The 23151-nt window shown below is 50.3% G+C and overlaps 1 protein-coding gene across 2 annotated transcripts in view; it reads right to left on the bottom strand.

Moving 5' to 3' along the window:
* ARID2 (AT-rich interaction domain 2) overlaps positions 1-23151 on the bottom strand; it is a 101929-nt gene that overhangs the window by 36749 nt on the left and 42029 nt on the right. For both annotated transcript variants that reach the window (XM_044280378.1, XM_044280379.1), the window contains exons 7-13: positions 14360-14426; positions 13961-14211; positions 13024-13120; positions 12728-12937; positions 4410-4577; positions 3652-3730; positions 1230-1364 (exon numbers count right to left, since the gene is read on the bottom strand). In XM_044280378.1, coding sequence (XP_044136313.1) covers positions 1230-1364; positions 3652-3730; positions 4410-4577; positions 12728-12937; positions 13024-13120; positions 13961-14211; positions 14360-14426 — 1007 coding nt within the window. The remainder of the gene's footprint in view (positions 1-1229; positions 1365-3651; positions 3731-4409; positions 4578-12727; positions 12938-13023; positions 13121-13960; positions 14212-14359; positions 14427-23151) is intronic.

Here is a 23151-nt window from a genome sequence, read left to right as displayed (position 1 = left end):
TATTGCAATTACTCTGCCTATGGAAGGGGGCAATGCATACGACAAGTACTGCTGGCCACTGTGGACGTAATCTTGGGAGATTGCTTCGGATTCACATCAGGGTCTGAATCAGCGATTCCTCACCCCTTCTCGGACTGACTACGGGGAGGGAGGATGTGTCCAAGTGTGACCCAGGAAGGAAGGGTGGGGGTGCGGAGATTTCGAAGAGAAAAGATGTCCTGCTGAGGTCCGCTTGCGCTTAGGTCTACCCCTCAGAATCACACCCCTGGCAGTCGCAGACTGCGCAGGTGGTGACTTATCAACCAAACTACCCAGGGGGTGGAATGGGAACTTCTAGAGGTCCCTCCACTGGATTGCACAGGCGGTGCATTATCAACCAAACGATCCCGGAGGGTGGATTGGGATGGTCCGAGGTCCTGTATTGAATTGCGCAGGCGGAGAATTAGCAACGAAACGACACAGAAGGGTGGATTGGGACTTCTAGAGGTACTCCACTAGATTATGCGGGTGGATAATTATCAACAAAACGACCCAGGAGAGTGGATTGGGAATGTCAGAGGTCCTCCTTGATTGCGCAGGTGGAGGATTGTCAGCCAAACGGCCCCGGAGGGAGTATTGGGAATCCTTCAGGGGTCCTTCACTGTATTGCGCAGGTGCATGCAGAATTATTAATTAGGCAACCGTGTAGGGCGTATTGGGAATCCTTCAGGGTTCCCTGTATTGCGCAGGTGCATGCAGAATTATCAATTAAGCAACCGTGTAGGGCGGATTGGGACTATGAGAGGTCCTCCTGTGACCGGGAGAGGGCACGGACCCAGTTGGTACCGCACGGTTCTGATGTGTGTTGAGGGGGGCTGAGGCCCATATTAAATGCTCTTTTTTCGAGGACCCTCCGTTTTTAATACGATTGAGATAACGTATGAAGGGTTAATTTTAATATCAGCAACTGCACTGCCTTCTAACCCGGCGCCGGCCTAAAAAGAAGTGGCTGGCCAGGAAGGGGTAAGTGCCTAGAAGACCAGGGGCGGTACTCAGCTGGCTTCTGGGGGAGGGGAACAGCTAGGCGGGAAGAATTAAATTTTTTTGATGAGCATCCAACAAGTATGCGTAGAAATGGACAGTAAAATAATATGCATTTAGAAATTCAAAGAGTTAACAATTTTACAATTCCTATTATATAGGCAATGTATACAATATTCCCTAAAGAAACCAAGAACAATTTGTCTTACCGTAGACATTTGTAGAATCCAGACGAAGTTAAGATTCCACCTCTGGCCAATTTACTGCATGTTGAGAGGTATTCAGAATACATATCTGCCCGCGACATTGAAGAATCTGGGTTCACCTCAAAATGTGCATTCAACCTGCATAAAATGCGCAGGAAAAAAACATTACAGAAATACTTTAACGCTAAAGCATCAAAATTGGATAAATTATTTTTTAATATAGGTGGTGTTTTAATTTAAATCCAAAATACTAAAGTCTCTCATACACAATGAACTATTGCCAATTGAACCTGCCATTTTTGGTCGGATCAGCCAATAATCTCGATGTGTTAAATTTCCACATCTGATCCTTATGCTTCTGATAAATTGCTGTCCGAGGTGTCTGCTAGTGGCCTTCTCAAAAAAAAACACACACGCAGGGCTGAAAATAGACTACTGAATATGTCACTGCATGGTTTGTAGACATCTTAAGAGTGGGGTGGGATTAACTAAAAAACCCATTACACCTGCAGATACTGTAATCACCAAGATCGTTGCTAACAAGCATTCGTATGAACACTCTTTAGCGATGATCTGGCAGTGTAATACTGCTACAGATTACCCAATGAAACGCTCATTTATTGGGTAACTGGAATTTTTTTTACAAGTTTATAAAATCACCGTTTGCCGTCGGCAGATTGTGCTGTGTAACGACAATCTAACTGCCGGCAAACAATGATTCAGTATGAGGACGAGCGATGGCGTTAGCTCGTCCCCATGTAATTAGCAGCAGTCTCCTCCACTAGCGAGCAGGCAATTTCTTAAAAGGAATGCTTCCCTCCCGACAATCGACCTGCAGAATCTGTACATGTAATAGGGCCCTTATATAGAGCTTTTTGTAATGCTAGAAGCCTAGATAAGACAAGATATGCAGAATAGGCTCTCTATGCCTCCCCTCCTCCACTTCCTAGTGCCCTGCAAAGCTGACTTTACAGCACCATTTCCTGCAGACTGTATTCATCTATAGATACTTATCTGAACAATAAACCTCCAAATTATTACAGCTACCATAAAGCAAACATGCTGTGTGGCACTTCAATTCTTTAGAAATGTAATGTTATTTTTGACTTAATATTTTTGATATGATGAGTTAGTAGTTTTTTTTTTTATCTGTCTTCTTAAATGTCTGTACTTTATTCATGTATTTCCAGTACATTTTCCTCAAGTGATTCCATGCTGTGGAGGGATTGTGTCGGTCCCTCTACTGGCGGAAGAATCCGCATTTTAGGTTAGATACTATACAAAATGTGGAGGTTTAGCGGCACACCTAAGGCTTTCTTGACATCTGCGTGGACTTCAATTTCATCAGAGGAACAGAAAAACAAGGAAAGAAAGTGTCCATTTTATACGCCATCTTTTTAAATTGGTACTGTTGTCACCATCAGTTATGCTCAGTTCGTGTCCACTCCATTAGGTATCCACCATTTCTAACAGAAGAAACATCCTGTCCAGGACTTCATTCAAAAAATAATGGATACAGGATGGAAGTGTTAACATAAAAATTAATATAGGATGGATAGAAAGTAAGGCGTTTCATTTTTAGCAGTTATTGAATCAATTTAATGGATCCATCTTTTTCTGTTCAGCTTATGGAAAAGAATAACAGAAATATGCAAAAAGAGTAGGGGGCCACCAACGTATAATACAAAATATCTCATCATTGCAGTTGACTTTTCAGTGAAAGAACTGCTTGATAATCAGAAAGGTAAATTGATCATACTGAATGAGGGACTCCAATCCCTGCATTCAAATGACATCACTACCATCTAGAACCTAAAAGAAGGCGCTAACAGAGATCCCACAAAACAGGGAGTCTCACATACAACAATCCATGGTGTTCAAAAACGGTGGATTAAAATGAAATTAAGGTCTGTACACATTTCATTTATTTACATTACGCTGGACACAACCCACTTTTACACAGGAAGAACTGTTTCATTAAAGGGGTTCTACACTTTGTTTTTAACTGATGATCTATTCTCTGGATAGATCATCAGCATCTGATCGGCAGGAGTCCCAGGTGTTGGACCCCCACCGATCAGCTGTTTAAGGCGGCAGCGGGGCTCCAGCAGCACCGCTGCCTTCTCACCGTTTACCGCTGGCCCAGTGACGTCACGACTAGTATCACTGGCCTGGGCCGTGCTAAGCTCCAGTCAAGTGAACAGAGCTTAGCCCCGTCCAGGTCAGTTGATAATAGTCATGACGTCACTGGGCCTGCAGTAAACAGTAAGAAGGCCGCATCACTGCTGGAGCGCCGCTGCCTTCTCTAACAGCTGATCGGCGGGGGTCCCGGGTGTCGGACCCCTGCCGATCAGATGCTGATGATCTATCCAGAGGATAGATCATTAGTTAAACTGTAGAACCTCTTTAAGCAATTTGCACTCACCACTGACATCCAAACTTTTCACTGTCTATCTCCACAATTCCAGGAGGTGGCACAGCATGTGCATTGACTGGTCTAGAAGCTGGGGGGGGGGGAAAATAAAAATACAGATTTATCCAATATCTGTGTAAAAAACAAACAAAAAAAAAACAACATCTCCAAATACCACAGTAGTCCCATAGGTCATGTAGCAGATTACAGGTTGCCTCAGTAATACTCAGTCAGAATGCTTTCTGTGTATCTCCGTGTAAAATGAGGCAGGCGTATTATGCAATATGGTTGAATTCACAATGAGAGCCATATTCAGGATCAGATCTCAAATACAGGCATGTACTTAATGGGTTGTCTCATTTCATCGTCACTATGGGAAGATAAGACTAAGTGCCAACCACCAGAAAGCCGGAAAACAGCGGAGTGGGCTAGTGCCACGCTGTTTCAGAAGATCCCATTGCAGGGCACGGAAGCCACAGAAACAGAATAGCTTGCCGTGATGCAATGTCTTAGTAGTCCCCATGCACTGCAATGGGAGCTACTGAAACAGAGCGCCAGCCAGCTCCACTGTTTCCCGGCCCCTGGTGGTTTAGTCTCACCTAGCCTTAGTAACAGTGAGACGAGACAACCCCTTTAACTGAACTATCTGCTACAAGAATAAATGATGAAAACTAAATTAAGACTTATATAAACAGATGGCATAGAAATAGTAATGATTTAGATGAAAAAGTAAAAAGTAAAAAGTAAAAAAAAAAAAAAAAAGTTTAAACCTGGAGCAGGGCTTGAATTAACAGAAGGGTTAACGTGCTCCACTGTTTGTGGCCGTATTTCAGAAACCACTTGATGACTGGAGCTTTGATGTTCAATAAGTTTCACTGCTGTCAGCGCATCAGGTCCAAACATTTGAATATCCATAGAAATAAGACACACCAATGTATCTACAAAAAACAAAACAAAAAACATTTTCAATATATGAACATACAAGCTGAATTCTAGCATTTACTATTAAAACCGTTTGTTTTCATGCAACAAATACTAACATTACATCAGTTTGTATCTAGTCAAACATAAAGGGGGTCCATCTATCAAGACCAGAGTTTGTATTCTGGTCTTTATATTCCCATGTGCTGCCAGAAGATCTGCTTAATTTATGACTAGGCACACTCCTCAGCATAAACTAAGCGCCTCCTCCAGCAGTCCATGTGCTGCCAGAAGATCTGCTCAGGTCATGACTAGGCACACTTCTCAGCATAAACTAAGCACCTCCTCCCTCCAGCAGTCCATGTTTCCAGAAGATTTGCCTACTTTATGACTAGCCACCTCCTCCGGCAGTCCATGTGCCCAAATTGAGATGTATACCAGCTCCTAGCTGATGTAAATCACTTATGCCAGAAAAGTGGTGTAAATGATAAGGCCCCTTTCATACGAGCGAGTATTCCGCGCGGGTGCAATGCATGATGCGAACGCATTACGCCCGCACGGAATCCAGACCCATTCATTTCAATGGGGCTGTGTACATGTGCATTTGTTTTCACGCATTACTTGTGCGTTGCGTGAAAATCGCAGCATGTTCTATATTCTGCGATTTTTACGCAACGCAGGCCCCAAAGAAGTAAATGTGGCTGCGTGAAAAACAAGATTTTTGTATAACTTACCAGTAAAATCTCTTTCTCGCTCTTTCCTTGGGGGACACAGAAGACCTTGGGTATAGCTCATCTCCATAGGAGGCGTGACACTAAGTGAGAACTGTTAAGCCCCTCCTCCACAGCTATACCCTCAGCCTGGAGAGAGAGACTGCCAGTTGCGTGTCCAAGTAGTGAGAAAAGGCAAAGTTCAAAAGTGGAACCAACAAGCCAACTACCCAACGGGTAAAACAAACTCGGAAACAAAGAATGGGTGGGTGCTGTGTCCCCCAAGGAAAGAGCGAGAAAGAGATTTTACTGGTAAGTTATACAAAAATCTCGTTTTCTCGCCCAATTTCCTTGGGGGACACAGAAGACCTTGGGACGTTCAATAGCAGTCCAAGAGGGGAGGGACCACAGCACCAAGGCAAAGCACCCGAAGGCATCAAGAAACCGCCACCTGCAGACCAGGCGGCCCAAGGCAGCAGACGCCGAAGCCCCAGTGCGCACCCTGTAGAACTCAGTAAGGTGTGCAAGGAAGACCAGTGACCGCCTTGCACAAAAGCATGGCCGAAGCCTTATGCCTCCGGCCCAGGAGGCACCGACCGCTCTGGTGAAATGAACGGTGACACCAAAAGCAGAACCCTGCCCTTGGTGCGGTAACCACAGCAATAGACACAGAGAGCGAAGGAAAGCCACCCTGGAGGCCGTCAACCCTTTGCGCGGACATCCTGGAAACACAAGAGACCGAACGCCGACAAGAGTCGGAGATCTCCAAGTAACAACTGCAAACCCAAACAATCTCCAAGCGGTGAAGCGCCCGTTCCCGGAGACGGGAAGGGGATGACCAAAGCCTCGTAGATAAGAAGGCAGATACCACCCTCAGAAGGAAGGGACGGGATGGAGAAACAGCCCTGTCCTGGAAAAGGACAGAAGGCACAGAACACGAAGGGCCACCCATCAGGCACCCGTCAGACATGATGGCAACAGAAAACACAACTGTACAGGACAGCAGGAGTAGGGAGAACTTCTACAACGGCACCAAGGGAAAGAGTGGAGCGCCAAGAGCTCAGTGTGTAGTTCCCAGGGCGGTACCAGGGAACGGTACAGAGGAACCAAAGAGCCACTCTGTGGAAGAAGGTCATGACAGGCCCAGGAGGGCCAGAAAACGCTGCAAGGGGAAGGACAGCGCCGACACTTGACACTTCAGTAACAGAGTCCCAGTCCCAGGGTCAGGCCGGACTAGAGAAAGACAGAACCAAGGGAGAGAAAAGCAGAGTGGGGGAATGCCCCACTTACCACAAAACCCAGTCAAGAACCCTAAGTCCGACAACCGAACCTGGACGAAGCACAGTCGGGAGCGAACACTAGCGCGCTCGCAGGAATCGCCTGGTAAGCGGGAGAAAACCCAATGTGATCAGGCGCAGACCAGTAACACGGCCCAAGGGTCGGAAAAAAAACTCCCGTCGGCCCCCGAACAACATAGTCCCGTATCCAACCGGAGTGGGGGAGCAGAAGGACAGACGGAAGAAACCGGAAGGGTCCGCCCAGCAGCCGACAGATGCCAGGACAAGACAGGCCAAAGTCCAAGTCGACGTAGCCACCACATGAAGGAGTTCTACAGCCCTGGTGAGGGAAAGTCAAGGACAACCGTGACCGAAGGGTAGTCCTCCCAAGTTACCGAAAAGGTAAGTCCAGCAGGACCATATGCCCAGAATGGAAAGGCAATCTGCACCCAGCGGGAGGACAGAACGCAATAGGCCCGGCAAACAGGCACACAGCTAGTACTGCCAGCGAAAAACGAGGGAGACGGTACGAGACCACAAGTAACACCGGAACCATCCAAGTGAACAACCATGCTCACCCCCGAAGGGGAGGGGGCAATGACGAAAACAGCCTCTGAGGGCTGGCCGGTGCAGAAGCCACCTCGGAGTGACAAACTCAGAGAGGAAGCCCAAAAAACCGAGCCGGCGAGGAAAAGCAGTCGAGACAGAGGCCGGCATAACACCCTCCAAACCGAAAGGAGGAATGGCAAACAGGGAAGCCACAGGACAGTTCAAAAGCCAAATACCTGCTACTCTGTGAGACGACCTGCACATCGCCTCGCAGAAGGCGAAAACCCTGAAGAACCCAAAGTGGAGGTCCCTCAGACCTGGATAGACGAGCACCCAAGAGAAGTTGGGTGACCTACCCGAGAGGAGCGGTCTGTTCCTGGTAGCAGATCAGACTGAAGTGCAGAAGGCGCCAAAGACAACGCTCTCGACCCGACGGCTTGCGCGGGGAAGCAATGTCACGGGAGGACGAACGGGTACGCATCAAGGTACCCCGAACACTCCCCAGGTGGAAGGGCCAATGAACATGGCTGGTGCAGTCACAACGGGACCACACCAGAGAATGAGTGCCACCCAGCTCGGTGCAGTAGCGAGCCAGCAGAGCCCGTCTACATATATACAAGGTATACAGCGGTGAATACATTGGGCATTCATTTGTTGTGTGTTGGACAACACCTTAGGCTCATACAGGAGGACAGAATGACCTCTTCAGAAAAGAGTGCAAGGCTAGCGACAAGCAGCCTCACCCCAAGAGAAAAAGGTATGTCGCAGGAGGAAGGGAGGCATACGTACTAGCAAACCGCAGGCAGCGAGAAGGCCAACCCACCCACGGGAGGAGAAGGCAAACACGGCCCAAACAACACACAGAGCGCACAGCCACAGCATCCCACAGTATCCATGGAAGTGCAAAGTGCAACCCGAAAGGGAGTTATGCACAAGGCTAGTACAGGGGGCATGCTATGGAACGCAAGCAGTCCGCCCAGAAAAGGGGAGAGAAAGGCACCTGGCAAACTCTGCAGACGGCAAGAGTGCAAAGGCCCGCACCAAAGGACCTAGTGAAGGGGGAAGGGCATGCACAGGATTATCCTAGCATTAAATTATTGTGCAATAATCCACCCAACACCGAATTTTGTGAGAGTGCAACGAGTAGTTCGCCAATGAAAGGGGAACGTCCAGTACAGCATATAGAAGGACAGCCGTGAATCTCATGAGCGCGCAAATTACCGCCCACGGAATGAGAAGTGGTCATGCACAAGGCCAGCACCGTTTCCAAAGGGAGTGCAAGCAGCGCACCCATGTTTAGAGGGCCATGCTCCTGGCCAGCAACGTATTCGGTGAGGGTGCAATGAACCGCACACGGCAGCATCGCATCCCAGGAGAGCGCGAGCACCCCGCCACGGACGGGGCCATGCACATGGCCAGCAACGTACTAGCGCAAGAACAAACACCGTCAGTGAAGGTGCATGTATGTCGCCTGAGGAGAGGAGGCATGCCCATGCCGGCAGCAAAGCCAGCGAGAGTGCGGTACACCGCCCAAGGAAGGGGGGGGGGGGGGCCATGCCTATGGCTGGCAGCGGACCCGGTGAGAGTGCAAGCACCCCGCCATGGAAGGGGGTCAAGCACGTGGCCAGCAACCTACCGCGAGAGAACAACCCCAGCCAGGAAGAGTATGTATGCCGCCCGAGAGAAGGAGGCATGCTCAAGGCCGGCAGCGAAACCAATGAGAGTGCAGCCTACCGCTTATGGAAGGGAGTCATGCACAAGGCCGGCAGCGAATCCATTGAGAGTGCAGCGTTCCGCTTATGGAAGGGGGACGTGCACATGGCCGGCAGTGAATCCAATGAGTGCAGTGTTCCGCATATGGAAGGGGGACGTGCACATGTTTTATACCCATGGCCGACAGCGAACCCAGTGAGAGTGCAGCGTACCGCCATAGAAGGGGGTTACACACATGGCCGGCAGGAATCCAGTGAGAGTGCCGCGCTCCCCAAGGAGGGGGGTCGTGCACATGGCCAGCACCGTATCCGGTGAGAGTGCAATTCTTCTGCCCCAGAAGGGGGTCATGCACCTGTCCGGCATTAAATCCAGTGAGAGTGATGCACATGGCCAACCTGTAACTGGAGAGGCGACGTTCTGCCTATAGACGGGGCGCCTGCCTTTGGTCAGCGCCGTATCCCGGGAGATGGCAAGGGTCTGCCTAGAAGGGGAACATGTAGCTGGCCAGAACCGCAGCCGAGGAGCGCAACATGCCGCCTACGGAAGGGGGGCATAGCGTGCGGCCAGCACTACTGCATCAGGCTGCAGCGTCCTGCGCAACCATTCCGTTATTTATTAACTTTTTTTTTTTTTTTTTTTTTTTTTTTTTTAAACACAGCCACTCTGAGGCAAAAAAGGGGTCACCATACAGGGGCACAGTCTCATACAGGCCCACCAGGAAGCCCAGAACATAGAGGGTGTCCTCTAGATGGGAGCCGGCCCCTGGTGGCCGGTACCCAACAGGTTAACAAACATCTGGCCTAGGGGGCGGCGCTGCGATCCCCTGGGGGCGGGGGACCTCCAGGCGGGAAGAATTCGCGCCGCGAGAAGTTCCCGCCCCCTCCAACCGAGGCTGGAAGTTTGGGGCCTAGTAGGCCGTGAAGCCGGGGCCTAGATTTTCGCGGCGCCCGGCCGACCGGGAGTACCGGCCGGGACCGGGAGGGAGCCGGCTGACGCATGCACTAACGGCCGCGGGTGCCCACCCCGCGGGCCGGCAGAGACAAAGGGCCGGATTGCGGCCGAGCAGGCCGAAGCCTGGGTCAAAAGTTTGCGGCACCCGGCCGACCGGAAGCCTCAACAGTCAGCCGGGGCCTGCTGGAGCATCGCGCTCAGTACATGCAGGCCGTGAGGGCCTTGCGTCCGGCAGCTTCTGGAGCCGGCAGCTTCTGGAGCGGGCCCCTGGCCCTAGACACCGGTAAGGAGGGCGGGGGGGACCCTGAAGTCCAGCACTGCACCCCCTGCCCTAACGGACCAGGCGCCCGTGGAGGGACAGGGCAGCCAGCGCGGGCCCCCTGTACTGAATCTGCGACCGGTAAGGAGGGCCGGCATAACCCCTGTGTCAGGGGCAGCTAGGAGCGGGTCTCCGGTCCTAAGCAGAATTCCTCCACAGCAATCCCATGCTCACCCCTGTGCAATGCCCTATGAAGGGGCAGTGTATAGTCGCCCCGCGGTCACCAGTATGGTGGTGGTGTGGGGCTATATGATTATTGGGCAACAGCTGGATATGAGAGACAGCCCTGGAGCCAGAAAAATGGCTGTTCACCAACGACACCTCAGGGCCAGCCTAGGTCCAGCATGGACCAGTATGGGGGTCCAGCACGCAGGAGACCGGGGAGGGAATGAGGGGAACGTAGGGCTGGAGAAGCCTCTCTCTTACCACAGCCGTCTTCACCCTCGGTCCGTTCCAGCAGGGTCGCCCCTTCAGCTACTGGCACCGTAGTGGCAGGACGCTGGAAGAGGGACTTGGCGTGCGGGCGACCCTTGCGCTGGCGGGATGCAGGGGAGCTGGGCTGCCCTGGTCCACCTTGCCTTCTGTGGGGGAGGCAGCAGTGTGGATGACCGGCACTGGCGCAGCTCGACCCCGGGAGAACAGAGAGGTCTAGTGCGTCTCTGTTGTCCCTGATGATCTGAAGAAAAAGACAAAAGCAAAAATCAAAACTAAAAACCAAACAGGAGAAAAACAGCCCTGCAGAGCAGGGAGTGTCTTGCCTCCTTGGACACTAAGCAAAAAACTGGCAGTCTCTCTCTCCAGGCTGAGGGTATAGCTGTGGAGGAGGGGCTTAACAGTTCTCACTTAGTGTCACGCCTCCTATGGAGATGAGCTATACCCAAGGTCTTGTGTGTCCCCCAAGGAAATTGGGCGAGAAATTGCATCGCCTCCCCAAGCAAGTGCGGATGTGATTCATTTTTCACGGATGGTTGCTAAGAGATGTTGTTTGTATACATTCAGTTTTTTTTATCACGCACGTGCAAAACGCATTGCACCCATGCAATAAAAACTGAACAAATGAATACAATTGCAGACAAAACTGAATTACTTTGCCTGTGAAATCGCGTATTTTTCACTGAACGCATTCGCAACGCATCAGGAACTAATCCGGACACGCTCGTCTGCAAGGGGCCTAACTGTATCGTCACATGGCCAATTTTGCTGCCTGAATTTTGGCATGGATTCCGCTCTCAGTGGTGGTTTATACCACCATGCAAACCACCCAATCATGTGAGGCCCCTGCCGGTCAAGTGGCCACGGCAGACGGGTCAGACAGCGCCATAACGTTCAACTGTATCTGCGTCCTATGGACATAGTTGTTGGGAGACAGGAACACGCCGCTAGGAACAGTGATTCTCTGTGCCCGGCGGCGGTCCCTGTAATTATCAGCTTGGGCCCCACCAACACATCACATGACGTCACGAACGCAGGCACATTGTGGTGTAATTTGTACAGTGCAAATGTGCAGGAGAAGCCCGCTGCAGAGACCTGGGATGGGAGGGAGTATCACATTTATTGTCAGTTTGCCCTGTTGCACTTGACTTCAGCTTTTGCCACTTGTCATGCCATTAAAAAGTAGAGAAAACTCTTGAGAAAGACAATTAACGTGATCGTTATCACATATGCCTTTTCCTTGGATTTCTACAGTGACATCACAGTACAAAAACAAAGGGAAAGGTGTGTTTAAGGTGTTTAATTTCATATCATGAGCCGAGTGCAAATAAGATAACTATCACATTAATTTCATTTCTCAAGAATTTTCCCTGTATTTTAGTGGCAGCAAAGACCTGCAGTCCTATGTAACACAACAGATAAAGTGATAACAGTACAGATAATGTAGTAGATGTTACCTTTAATCCTATGCAACACCATTGCCGTTACATAGGACTGCAGGTGACATCTACTACATTATCTATATGATGAATCTAAAGGTCCATTTAGATGGGACGACAGCATTCCTGCTATTACATGCATTGATCTCCTCCATAGTATGGAGAGGCGCAATCGCTATGCCATCACATGTCCCCATACAGAGGATTTACTGACGACAAACGTCAATTTTTGTGTCCGCACAAATGATCTATTACAAGATGAACGAGCATTTCACTTGTGTATCAGGTTATCGGAGTATTACGCCACCAGATAATCGTCAACATTCCTATAGCAATTACCTGGCGGATTCTCAGTCAGTGTAAAGGGCCCTTAAACTGGTTCCTACATAAACTGTCCCCCAAATCGGTCTTTGATTAGGGCCCCAGAAATGACAAGTCTGCCCCTGTCCACACCAAAATTATGGCAGCAGCAGTGTGGTGTCTGCCTCCATTGTTGTTGCTGTTGGCGCAATAGTGCCCAGAACGGACGAGTCCCTGCTTAGCACAGCGTCTGGACAGACACTGATGGAAGCTGAAGCAGGTGTCTATTTATAGCTTCGCTTCACACAATGGGGCCCTAGATTGAGGTGCAGGTTTGTGACTATTTTTTTTACTACACTGAATGTGACATGGGGGGGGGTATAAATCTCAACCATAACTTTTATAATTTTAAATAAAGGCAATTTAACATAATGTAATACTAAACCACAACACCAGCATGCTATGAACAAATTTTACCTATGCTTCGCTCTACGTTTGCTATCTTCACACAGGCCATTTCTCCCAGTTCCGTAAGCATATAGAGCACCTCAAGAGTCGAGATTACAAGTAGTACATCCGGTAGAGAAAGATGACATATAATTTCCTTGTAGCTGTCCTGATCCACATACTCACAAATAAGAACTCCATTATCGTCAGCCTTACATAAGTTACTTAAGATTTCCATGCCTAGGAATGTAACAAAAAGAGTGTCTTAAAGCAGTTACTAAAAATACAGTAGATCTTTTATGAATAAGGATAAGTAAAAGGTTTACCTCTCATTTTTAGGAATCTATCCCGAGACATTAGGCATTTTGTTATAGTGTGGAACATTAGGTGAGTGGTTTTGAAATCAACAGGATCTAACTGGAGCTGTGGTGGAAAGACAAACGCGAGGGTTGACCTAATGCATTCTCCAAGCAGGAATTTCATTCACATAGATATAAAAAAAAGGTACACAGCAGCAAATATCAAATTGCATTAAAGACTGTAACACTGGCGATCCATGTTCCCTCCTCCCCAGCAACACTCTGCTCCTGGTGGTCATGGCCACTAAGATGGTAACCTCTGGCATTGTCCTCCTACACCTTACCAGCAGGCATAGGCACCAGAGCAGTGCTGCAATGGACTTTCTCCCTCCTGCAGGCCTATGACACCTGTCTAATCTTGCTTGCACCTGTTCTCTACCCTTTAGGCGCACATGCGTGTGCTCCTTGACTTTTAAAGGTCCTGCACGCGCATGCCCCAAATTGTCCCTGGTATATGGCTCACCTCCTACTGGTATTTAAGGCATCTTTCCCTGTGGGAGAATGCCTGAGCAATAGGTTCCTAGCTTTCTAGTTCATTAAAATGTGTGCTGTGGTTTCATTTGTTTGCCAGACATCTGCTTGTTTACTGGAGTTGACCATTTGCTGCCTGATTCTTGCATTGAACCTATGCTGGTGGTGCCCTGTATAGGGGTAAAAGTGGGCAACGTAGATAACGCCCTTAGAAGTAGCCGTAAGACAAAGCCATTCAGTGACACAGAGGGTCCACACTAGGGTTGTTTCGGGTATCGAGTTTTCAATACCCAATCGATACTTTTGTCTGGTATCAAACTCGATGCCCTTTTTCAATACTAGTCTTCGCTATTGCACAGTCTAGTATCAGAGAACATGGAGCGTGCTGCTCTCAGCAGCACATGGGAGAAGGAAGCACTTAAATACATCTTACCTCTGCTGCTATGTTCCCCAATGTATCAAGTCCCAGTTGCCGGAGAGAAATAAAGTGACTATGAGCAGACAGTAACAAGAAGCGGAGACAAGTCCGATTAGCTGCCAGAAGTTTAACATTGCTCTCTTCAAAGGAAAGATTGCGCAAAATTACTGCTATCTGGAGAACACGCTGTCCTTCAATATCATTAATGCCCAGCTTTCTAGGAGGGTGAAATAATGAGTCCCATAAGGATTCTGGAGATGTGCCTTCTGCAAAACAAAATAAATTTACCCCTGATTGTGCGAATTAATTATAAAATAAAAATACCAAGCTAATTCACAAATTTTATCCGTTAAATTTATTTGGCCATGACAACTGCAAAAACGACACAAAACTAACATGAAAATGTTACCCCACCTTGAGATCCACATTTGTCATATATGAGGTCACGTACTTCATTGTCATCAACAATATCCTTCCAGAACTAAAAATTAGAAAAAGTAACAACATTTACTTAACACAACAGATAAATTAAGTTATTATCATCAAATCACCACAAAAGTTAGTTTCACACCAGCGTTACAGAGATCCAGCAGGGAACAGCCTGCCGGAGTTAAAACCACTGCGCAAACAATTTACACCACTTGCTCCAGTTTTGAAAAGTGGGTGGTAAGGTGGACATGGTTACCCATGTTAGCGAGTTTCACTCCAGATGTATCACTGACTTTTTATAAAAGTCGCAAACTCACTCCAGTAGGGGGGTGGCATTGAAAAACCGGAGTGGCGCTTCTAGACAAAAGTGTTAGGTGTAAAGATGCATCAAATTTATCAAACATATCATTTGATAAATTGGGCTCAAACTACCCCAACAAAGACTCAAGGAAAACAGACTTCAAATAGTACCCTCAGCATAAATGCCCTAGTTCGTTTTCAAATGAGTTTCAAAGATATTAAAGGGAACCTGTCACCGGCATTTTGTGTATAGAGCTGAGGACATGGGATGCTAGATGGCCGCTAGGCACATCCGCAATACCCAGTCCCCATAGCTCTGTGTGCTTTTATTGTGTAAAAAAACAATTTGATACATATGCAAATTAACCTGAGATGAGTCCTGTCCCTGACTCTTCTCAGATACAGGACTTATCTAAGGTTAATTTGCATATGAATCAAATCAGGTTTTTTTTACACAATAAAAGCACACAGAGCTATGGGGACTTGGTATTGCGGATGTGCTAGCGGCCATCTAGCAACCCATGTCCTCAGCTCTATACACAAAATCCTGGTGACCGGTTCCCTTTAAAGCGGTTCTCTCATACATTGATGGAATATTTCTAGGCTATGCCATCAATTCCACACTTGGTTCCCGCTTCTATCTCCAAAATGTATGAGATAAGCCAACCCCTAAAAACGAGATTTTTGTATAACTTACCAGTAAAATCTCTTTCTCGCTCTTTCCTTGGGGGACACAGAAGACCTTGGGTATAGCTCATCTCCATAGGAGGCGTGACACTAAGTGAAAACTGTTAAGCCCCTCCTCCACAGCTATACCCTCAGCCTGGAGAGAGAGACTGCCAGTTGCGTGTCCAAGCAGTGAGAAAAGGCAAAGTCCAACAAGGAACCAACAAGCCAACTACCCAACGGGTAACAAAAACTTGGAAAACGTACAGAGAAAAAACAATGAATGGGTGGGTGCTGTGTCCCCCAAGGAAAGAGCGAGAAAGAGATTTTACTGGTAAGTTATACAAAAATCTCGTTTTCTCGCCCAGTTTCCTTGGGGGACACAGAAGACCTTGGGACGTTCAAAAGCAGTCCAAAAGGGGGAGGGACCACAGCACCAAGGTGAAGCACCCGAAAGGCATCAATGAACCGCCGCCTGTAAACCCAGGCGGGGTAAGGCAGCATCTGCCAAAGTCAGAGTATGCACCCTGTAGAACTCAGTAAGGCGTGCAAGGCAGACCTGTGGCCGCCGTGCCCAAATGCACGGCCGAAGCCCAATGCCTCCGGCCCAGGAGGCACCGACCGCTCTGGTGAAAGGAACGGTGACACCAAAGACAGAATCCTGCCCTTGGTGCGGTAACCTCAGCAATAGCCAATCTGAACAAGCGGAGGAAAACCACCCTGGAGTCTGTCAACCCTATGCACAGCCCTCCTGGAAACCCAAGAGGCCGAACGACTGCAAGAGTCGGAGATCTCCAAGTAAAAACGGCAAGGCCCAAACAACGTCCAAATAGGTGAGGTGTTGAAGCGAAAGGCAAACACCACCTTCAGAAGGAAGGAAGGAAGGAAGGAAGGAAGGAAGAAACGGGATGCAGAACAGCCCTGTCCTGGAAAAGACAAAGCTCGTAACAAAAAAAGGGGCCATTCCGGCACCCGTCAGAGACACGACTGATACGGAACACAACCGTACAGGACAGAAGGGGTAGAGAGAACTCCTGTAACGGCTCCAAGGACAAGAATGGAGCGCCGAGAGTACAGTACAGAGGAACCAAAGAGCCACTCCGAGGAAGAAGGTCTGGACATGCCCCGAGGGCCGGGGAACGCTGGAAGAGGAAGGACAGCGCCGACACTTGACACTTCAAGCAAAGGAGTCCCAGTCCCAGGTCCAGGCCGGACTGGAGAAAGACAGAACCATGGGGGGGAGAAGGGCAGAGTGGGGAATGCCCAGCTACCCACCGACACCCAGACAAAAAACCCTAAGTCCAACGACAGAACCTGGACGAAACACAGCCAGGAGCGAACAGTAGCGAGCCCGCTGGAGTCACCTGGGCAAGCGGATAAAAACCCAATGTGACCAGGCGCAGACCAGTAACACGGGCAGAAGGGTCGGCAAAAACTGGTCCCGTCGGCCTCCGAGCAACGTTGTCCCGTATCCACCCGGAGTGGGGGAGCAGAAGGACAGACGGAAGGGAACCGAAGGGTCCGCCCAGCATCCGCCAGATGCCAGGACAAGACAGGACAATCTGGACCGAAGGGCAGTCCCCCCAAGTTACCAAGAAGGTAAGTCTACAGCAGGACCATAGCCTAGAATGGAAAACGCAATCTGCACCCAGCGGGAGGACAGAACGCGGTAGACCCAGCAAGAGGCACACAGCAAATACAGCCAGTGTGAACAAGGGAGACAGTACGAGACCAAAGGAACACCGGAACCATCCACATGAACAACCATGCTCCCCCCAGAGGGGAGGACAGTGAAGGAACAGCCTCTGAAGCCTGGCCGGGCAGAAGCCACATCGGCGTGATCTGTACCGAACGGGGAGCCAAACAGAGCCGGCGAGACAAGGTAGTCGAGACAGAGGCCGGCATCACACCCCCCAACCGAAAGGAGGAGTGGGCAGCAGGGAAGTCATAGGACAGCCCAAAAGCAGAACCCTGCTACACTGTGAGACGCCAGGTTCACCGCCTCGCAGAAGGCAAATACCCTGAAGAACCCAAGGTGGAAGTCCTCCGGACCTGGGTAATAGAGCATCCAAGAGAAGTTGGGTGATCTACCCGAGAAGAGTGGCCCGAACCTGGTAGCAGATCAGACCGAAGCGTAGAGGGCGCCAAGAGGAAGGACTCATACCACACTGCATCCGAAGAGGAGGAAATGGTAATAGGCGAAGGAACCATAGTCCCGCCAGAGCCAACGAAGAATCCGAGGGGCGCTGCAGACAACAGCACGCATCTAGGAACCACGAACACTTCCCGGGAGGAAGGGCCAACGAAATGAATGAGTACCACCCAGCTCGGTGCAGTAGAGAGCACAGAGCCCTCCGGGTCAGGTGGACAGAACGATCTCTGTAGAGACGAGTGCAAGGCTTGCGGCAAGTAACCCAAGAGAACAAAGGGATGTCGCAGGAAGGAGGGGAAGCATACGTACGAGCAGCCCCGTAAGCAGTGAGAAGGCCAACCCACCTACGGGAGGAGAAGGCAGAAACGGCCCAAACAACGCACAAGAACGGCCGCTCCCTGCAAAAAAGACACTCAGAGAAGAGGGCCAGCCACAGAGTGCCCCAGCATCTATGGAAGTGCAAAGTGCAACCTGAAAGGGAGTTATGCATAAGCCTAGCATGGCACGCGATGGAACGTAAGCAGTCCGCCCCGAAAGAGGGGAAATGTACCTGGCAAACTGCAGTCGGCAAGAATGCAAAGGCCCACCCCAAAAGGGGGTGACGCCTAAGGCCGTACCTACTCCAGAGACATAGGACATACCATACAATCCTGCAGGAGCGCAGGAGGTCCACCTAGTGAAAGGGGGACATGCACAGGGTTATCCTAGCATTAAGAGAGCGTGCAATAATTCCCCCAACACCGAACTTTGTGAGAGTGCAACCACTCCGCCAATGAAGGGGACATGTACAAGTCCAGCACAGCACGTACAAGGACAGCCGTGAATCTCATGAGCGTGCAAAGGTCCGCCCATGGAATGAGGGGTGGTCACACACAAGGCCAGCACCGAATCCAATGGGAGTGCAAGCGTTCCACCCATGTACGGCGCTGGTGCGATGAGTAAACATGACGCCCGCTTGCACGTGCAGCGGGCGTCATGCACATGGCCAGCATCTCATCCAGGGAGAGTGAGAGCACCCTGCCATGTACGGGAGTCATGCACATAACCAGCAACGTACTGGCGAGAGACAAACACAGTCAGTGAGAATGTGTGTATGTCGCCTGAGGAAGGGAGGCATGCCCATGGCCGGCAGCGAATGCGAATCCAGTGAGAGTGCGTACACCGCCCACGGAAGAGGGGCCATGCACATGGCTGACAGCGGATCCAGCGAGAGTGCAAGCACCCCGCCATGGAAGGGGTTCATGCACATGGCCAGCAACGCACCGGCGAGAGAACAACCACAGACAGAGGGAGTGTATGCATGCCGCCTGAGGGAAGGAGGCGTGCCCAAGGCCGGCAGCGAATCCAATGAGAGTGCAGCATACCACCTATGGAAGGGGGTCATGCCTATGGTCAGCCGCAAATCCAGTGAAAGTGCAGCGTTCCGCCTATGGAAGCGTGTCGTGCACCTGGCCAGTACCGCATCCGGTGAGAGTGCAGACTTCCGCCTAATAAAAGGGGGACATGCACATGATCGGCAACAAATCCAGTGAGAGTATAGCGTTCCGCCAATGGAAGGGGGTCACGCACATGGTCGACCGCGAATCCAGCGAGAGTGCTGCGTTCCGCCAATGGAAGGGGGACGTGCACATGGCCAGTACCGTATCCGGTGAGGGTGCAGTATTCCGCCTATGGAAGTTGGTCACGCACACGGCCGGCAGCGAATCCAGTGAGAGTGCTGCGTTCCGCCTATGGAAGGGGGACGTGCACATGGCCAGCACCGTATCCGGTGAGAGTGCAGTATTCCGCCTATGGAAGGGGGTCACGCACACGGCTGGCAGCGAATCCAGTGAGAGTGCAGCGTTCCGCCTATGGAAGGGGGACGTGCACATGGCCAGCACCGTATCCGGTGAGAGTGCAGTATTCCGCCCATGGAAGGGGGTCACGCACACGGCTGGCAGCGAATCCAGCGAGAGTGCAGCGTTCCGCCTATGGAAGGGGGTCGTGCACATGGCCAGCACCGCGCCCAAGAAGGTCACACACAGGGCCAGCCCGCAGCCAGGGAGAGTGCAGTATCCCGCCTGGGAGGGGGGGGGCCATGCCCATGGCAGGCACCATACCCGGAGAGGGTGACGAATGCCGCCCACAGAACTGACCGCATGCACCTGGCCCGCGCTGCATCCCGGGAGAGGGCAAGAAACCGCCCAAAAGGGTAAATGCACCTGGCAGCGACGCAGGCTGGGAGCGCGAAACCATGCCGCCTATGGAAGGGGGGCATGCAGACAGGCAGCACCACTGCGATGAGGCTGCAGCGGCCTGCGCAGCCCACATGAATCTGCCAGACATCTGCCCATTCATTATTATTTCATTTTTTTTTTTTTTTTTTTTTTTATTTAAAACAGCCTCTCTGAGGCTAAAGGGGAACCACCATATAGGGCACAGATTCTCTTGATGCAAGAGAAAAAAGGGGTGGCCAACCATACAGGCCCATTGGGAGCCGGCCTGCACCCAAAGGGTTAACAGGGAGCCGGCCTGGGGGCCGGCGCTGCGATCCACTGGGGGCGGAGGAAGCCCCAGGCGGGAAGAATTCGCGCCTGGAGAAGTACCCGCCCCCTCCAACAAAGGCCAGACTTTCGCGGCCTAGTAGGCCGTAAAGCCGGGGCCTAAATTTGTGCGGCGCCCGGCCGACCGGGGCCGCATAGTATTATATACCGCCGGGACTGAGGCGGAGCGGCGCATTAAACCGGCCGCGGGAGCCCACCCCGCAGGCCGGAAGAGTCGGGCCCAAATGGAGTGCCGGAATTGCGGCCCCGCAGGCCCGATGGCGGCCCAGCAGGTCATTGCGGCGCCCGGCCGCACCGGAATGTCCATGCCGGCCGGAGGCGAGGTCTGTCAGGAGCGGGCCCCAGGCCCTGAGCAACGCTCCGGTAAGGAGATGGGGGGACCCCGAGATCGGGTGCCCGCGTAGTATCATATACCGGCGGGACATCAAAAGATAAAGGGGGACAGCAGCTGCATGTCCTATGGGGCCAGGAGGGGGAGGGGGGGGAGCAGGGAGCAGATTGCCGCCCTGCGGCACCCCAGGGGCCTCAGTGGAAGGGTTAAGGTTTGTCCAGGGATTCGAACTCATGACCTCTGCCATCAGAGGCAAGGCATTCACCATCACAGCTATGAAAGCTGTTCAGAGAGGCACAGTATGGGCCATGGGGGGGGGGGGGGGGGGGGTTAGGCCCGCAGGAGACCGGGTGGTGGTGGTGGTGGTGGAAAGGGGGGGGTCGTAGGGCTGGAGAAGCCAATCTCTCACCATAGCCGTCTTCACCCTCGGTCCATTCCAGCAGGGTCGCCCCTTCAGCTACTGGCACCGTAGTGGCAGGACGCTGGAAGAGGGGCTTGGCGTGCGGGCGACCCTTGCGCTGGCGGGATACAGGGGAGCTGGGCTGCCCTGGTCCACCTTGCCTTCTGTGGGGGAGGCAGCAGTGCGGATGACCGGCACTGGCGCAGCTCGACCCCGGGAGAAACAGAGAGGTCTAGTGCGACTCTGTTGTCCCTGATGATCTGGAACAAAAAGAAAAGAAAAAAGTAAAAATCAAAATTTAAACAAGGAGAATCAGCCCTGCAGTAGCAGGGAGTGTCTTGCCTCCTTGGACACTAAGCAAAAACTGGCAGTCTCTCTCTCCAGGCTGAGGGTATAGCTGTGGAGGAGGGGCTTAACAGTTTTCACTTAGTGTCACGCCTCCTATGGAGATGAGCTATACCCAAGGTCTTCTGTGTCCCCCAAGGAAACTGGGCGAGAAAGGCAAATTTTGGGCTTCAGAATGCAGCAGTTTTTTGGCCTGACCACATTCTCATTTTTGTTACTGATGCTGCAAGGCATTCTATGCCTATACTAAATAATAATTAATAGTAATAATAATAATAAAATGCACAGGATGGTCTCATGATGGACCTTGGCATATTTGTTAGGCCCATGGCTGTCAGTTAACACCTTAAAGGGATGTGTCATCACAAAATGTTGTTTAAAAATCAAATTTTTATGTTTAACATATTTTGAAAGAATTTTTGTTGGTCATTTTAAATTTTCTATGTCAATATCTATATTTAAAAGGGAGCTTGGTTTAGCCTATAGAGCTGCGGACATGTACTGCTAGCATGTCCATAATATTCATTTCCCATAGCTCCAAGTGCTTTTATTCAGTCAAAAAAACTGATTTGAGATAGAGATAGGAGAATAGAGAGATATATATATATATATATATATACACACATACATACACACACACACACATATACACATATACACACATATATATATATATATATACATACATACATACATACACACATACACACACATACATACATACACACACACACACGAGGCAAGTAAGGAGCCCAAGGGACTGTTACCAACGTTTCAGGAGCCCAGCACCACCCTCTTCCGCCGAATCTCCTGCTTGCTCCCCCGACGTCACACAGAGTGCCTTAATCTTGCGCAGCATAACAGCTAGCGCATGTGCACATCGTTCCCTGAGGCAGATGCCAGCACAGTGAAAGAACATCATCATTGCGTAACTGACATACGGCGTACTCACGCATGCACAAGATTACGGCACTAACTGTGTGACATCGGGAAAGCAAGCAGGAGATTCGGAGGATGAGGGCGGTGCTGAGTTCCTTACTTGCCTCATTTGCATATATATCCAGGGCTCCAGATAGCAACAAAATGGTCGCCAATGCGACTTAGAATTTACAAATGGCGACAAGACTTTTTAGTCTTGTCACCATTTGCGACTAGACCCGCTGCCGCAGCTCTGCAGTTGAATGCAGCGGCGGGGCACAGGAGATGATAGTTCTCTGCCCCGCCGCAGATGTTTTTCTCAGCAGCGCAGTGGAGAAGGAGTCTCTCCCTCCCCCTGTGCTGCTGCCGCCAATAAGAAGAGAGACTGCAGGAGGAGGGGAGGGGCTGTGGCCACTGCGCCACCAATGAAGATAACCACCCTGTTAATACATATACAAGAGGCGGGTGCCGGAATCAAATAGCCGACACCTGAGGGGTTAACTGCAGCGGATCACAGCTCTCTGTCATAGAGGTCGCGTGCCGGCTATTTGATTCCGGCAAACATTACATAGCGATGTGTCCGAAAAGTCCAAACTATTAAAAAATATCTCCAATGCGGTGAGCGCCGTAACATAAATAAATAAATAAAAACCATGCGATTCGCCTTTTTTTTTTGTCACCCCGCAAAATAGGATAGGTCTGTTCTATTATGGGACAAATGTTTCATAAAACACAAAATGCACGCATGGTATTGAATATTGCAATACTTTTTTATGGTGATGAAAGCGATTCAAAATTTTTGTATCGAAACAACCCTACGCGTAGTGTTGTCTCGATACCAAAATTTTGATTTGGTTTCGATTTGGCAACTAACATTTTTTTAATTTGGCTCCTAAATTTTTAAGTTCAGGAGCCTATGGCTACTAGATATTTTTTTTAGTCTGGAGCACTGTATATCAAATGTTTTTTGTTTTTTTACTGAATAAAAGCATTCGGAGCTATGGGGAGTGTATATTGTGGAAGTGCTAGCGGCGATCAAGCAGCACATGTCCGCAGCTCTATAGGCTAAACCTAGCTGACAGAATCCCTTTAACCAAACGTCGTCACGTGGCTTCCGTAAAG

The sequence above is a fragment of the Bufo gargarizans genome, chromosome 2 (genome assembly GCF_014858855.1).
Source record: "Bufo gargarizans isolate SCDJY-AF-19 chromosome 2, ASM1485885v1, whole genome shotgun sequence".
NCBI lineage: Eukaryota > Metazoa > Chordata > Amphibia > Anura > Bufonidae > Bufo > Bufo gargarizans.
The sequence above is the reverse complement of the archived record's forward strand: the minus strand, read 5'-3'. Positions and strand labels throughout refer to the sequence as shown.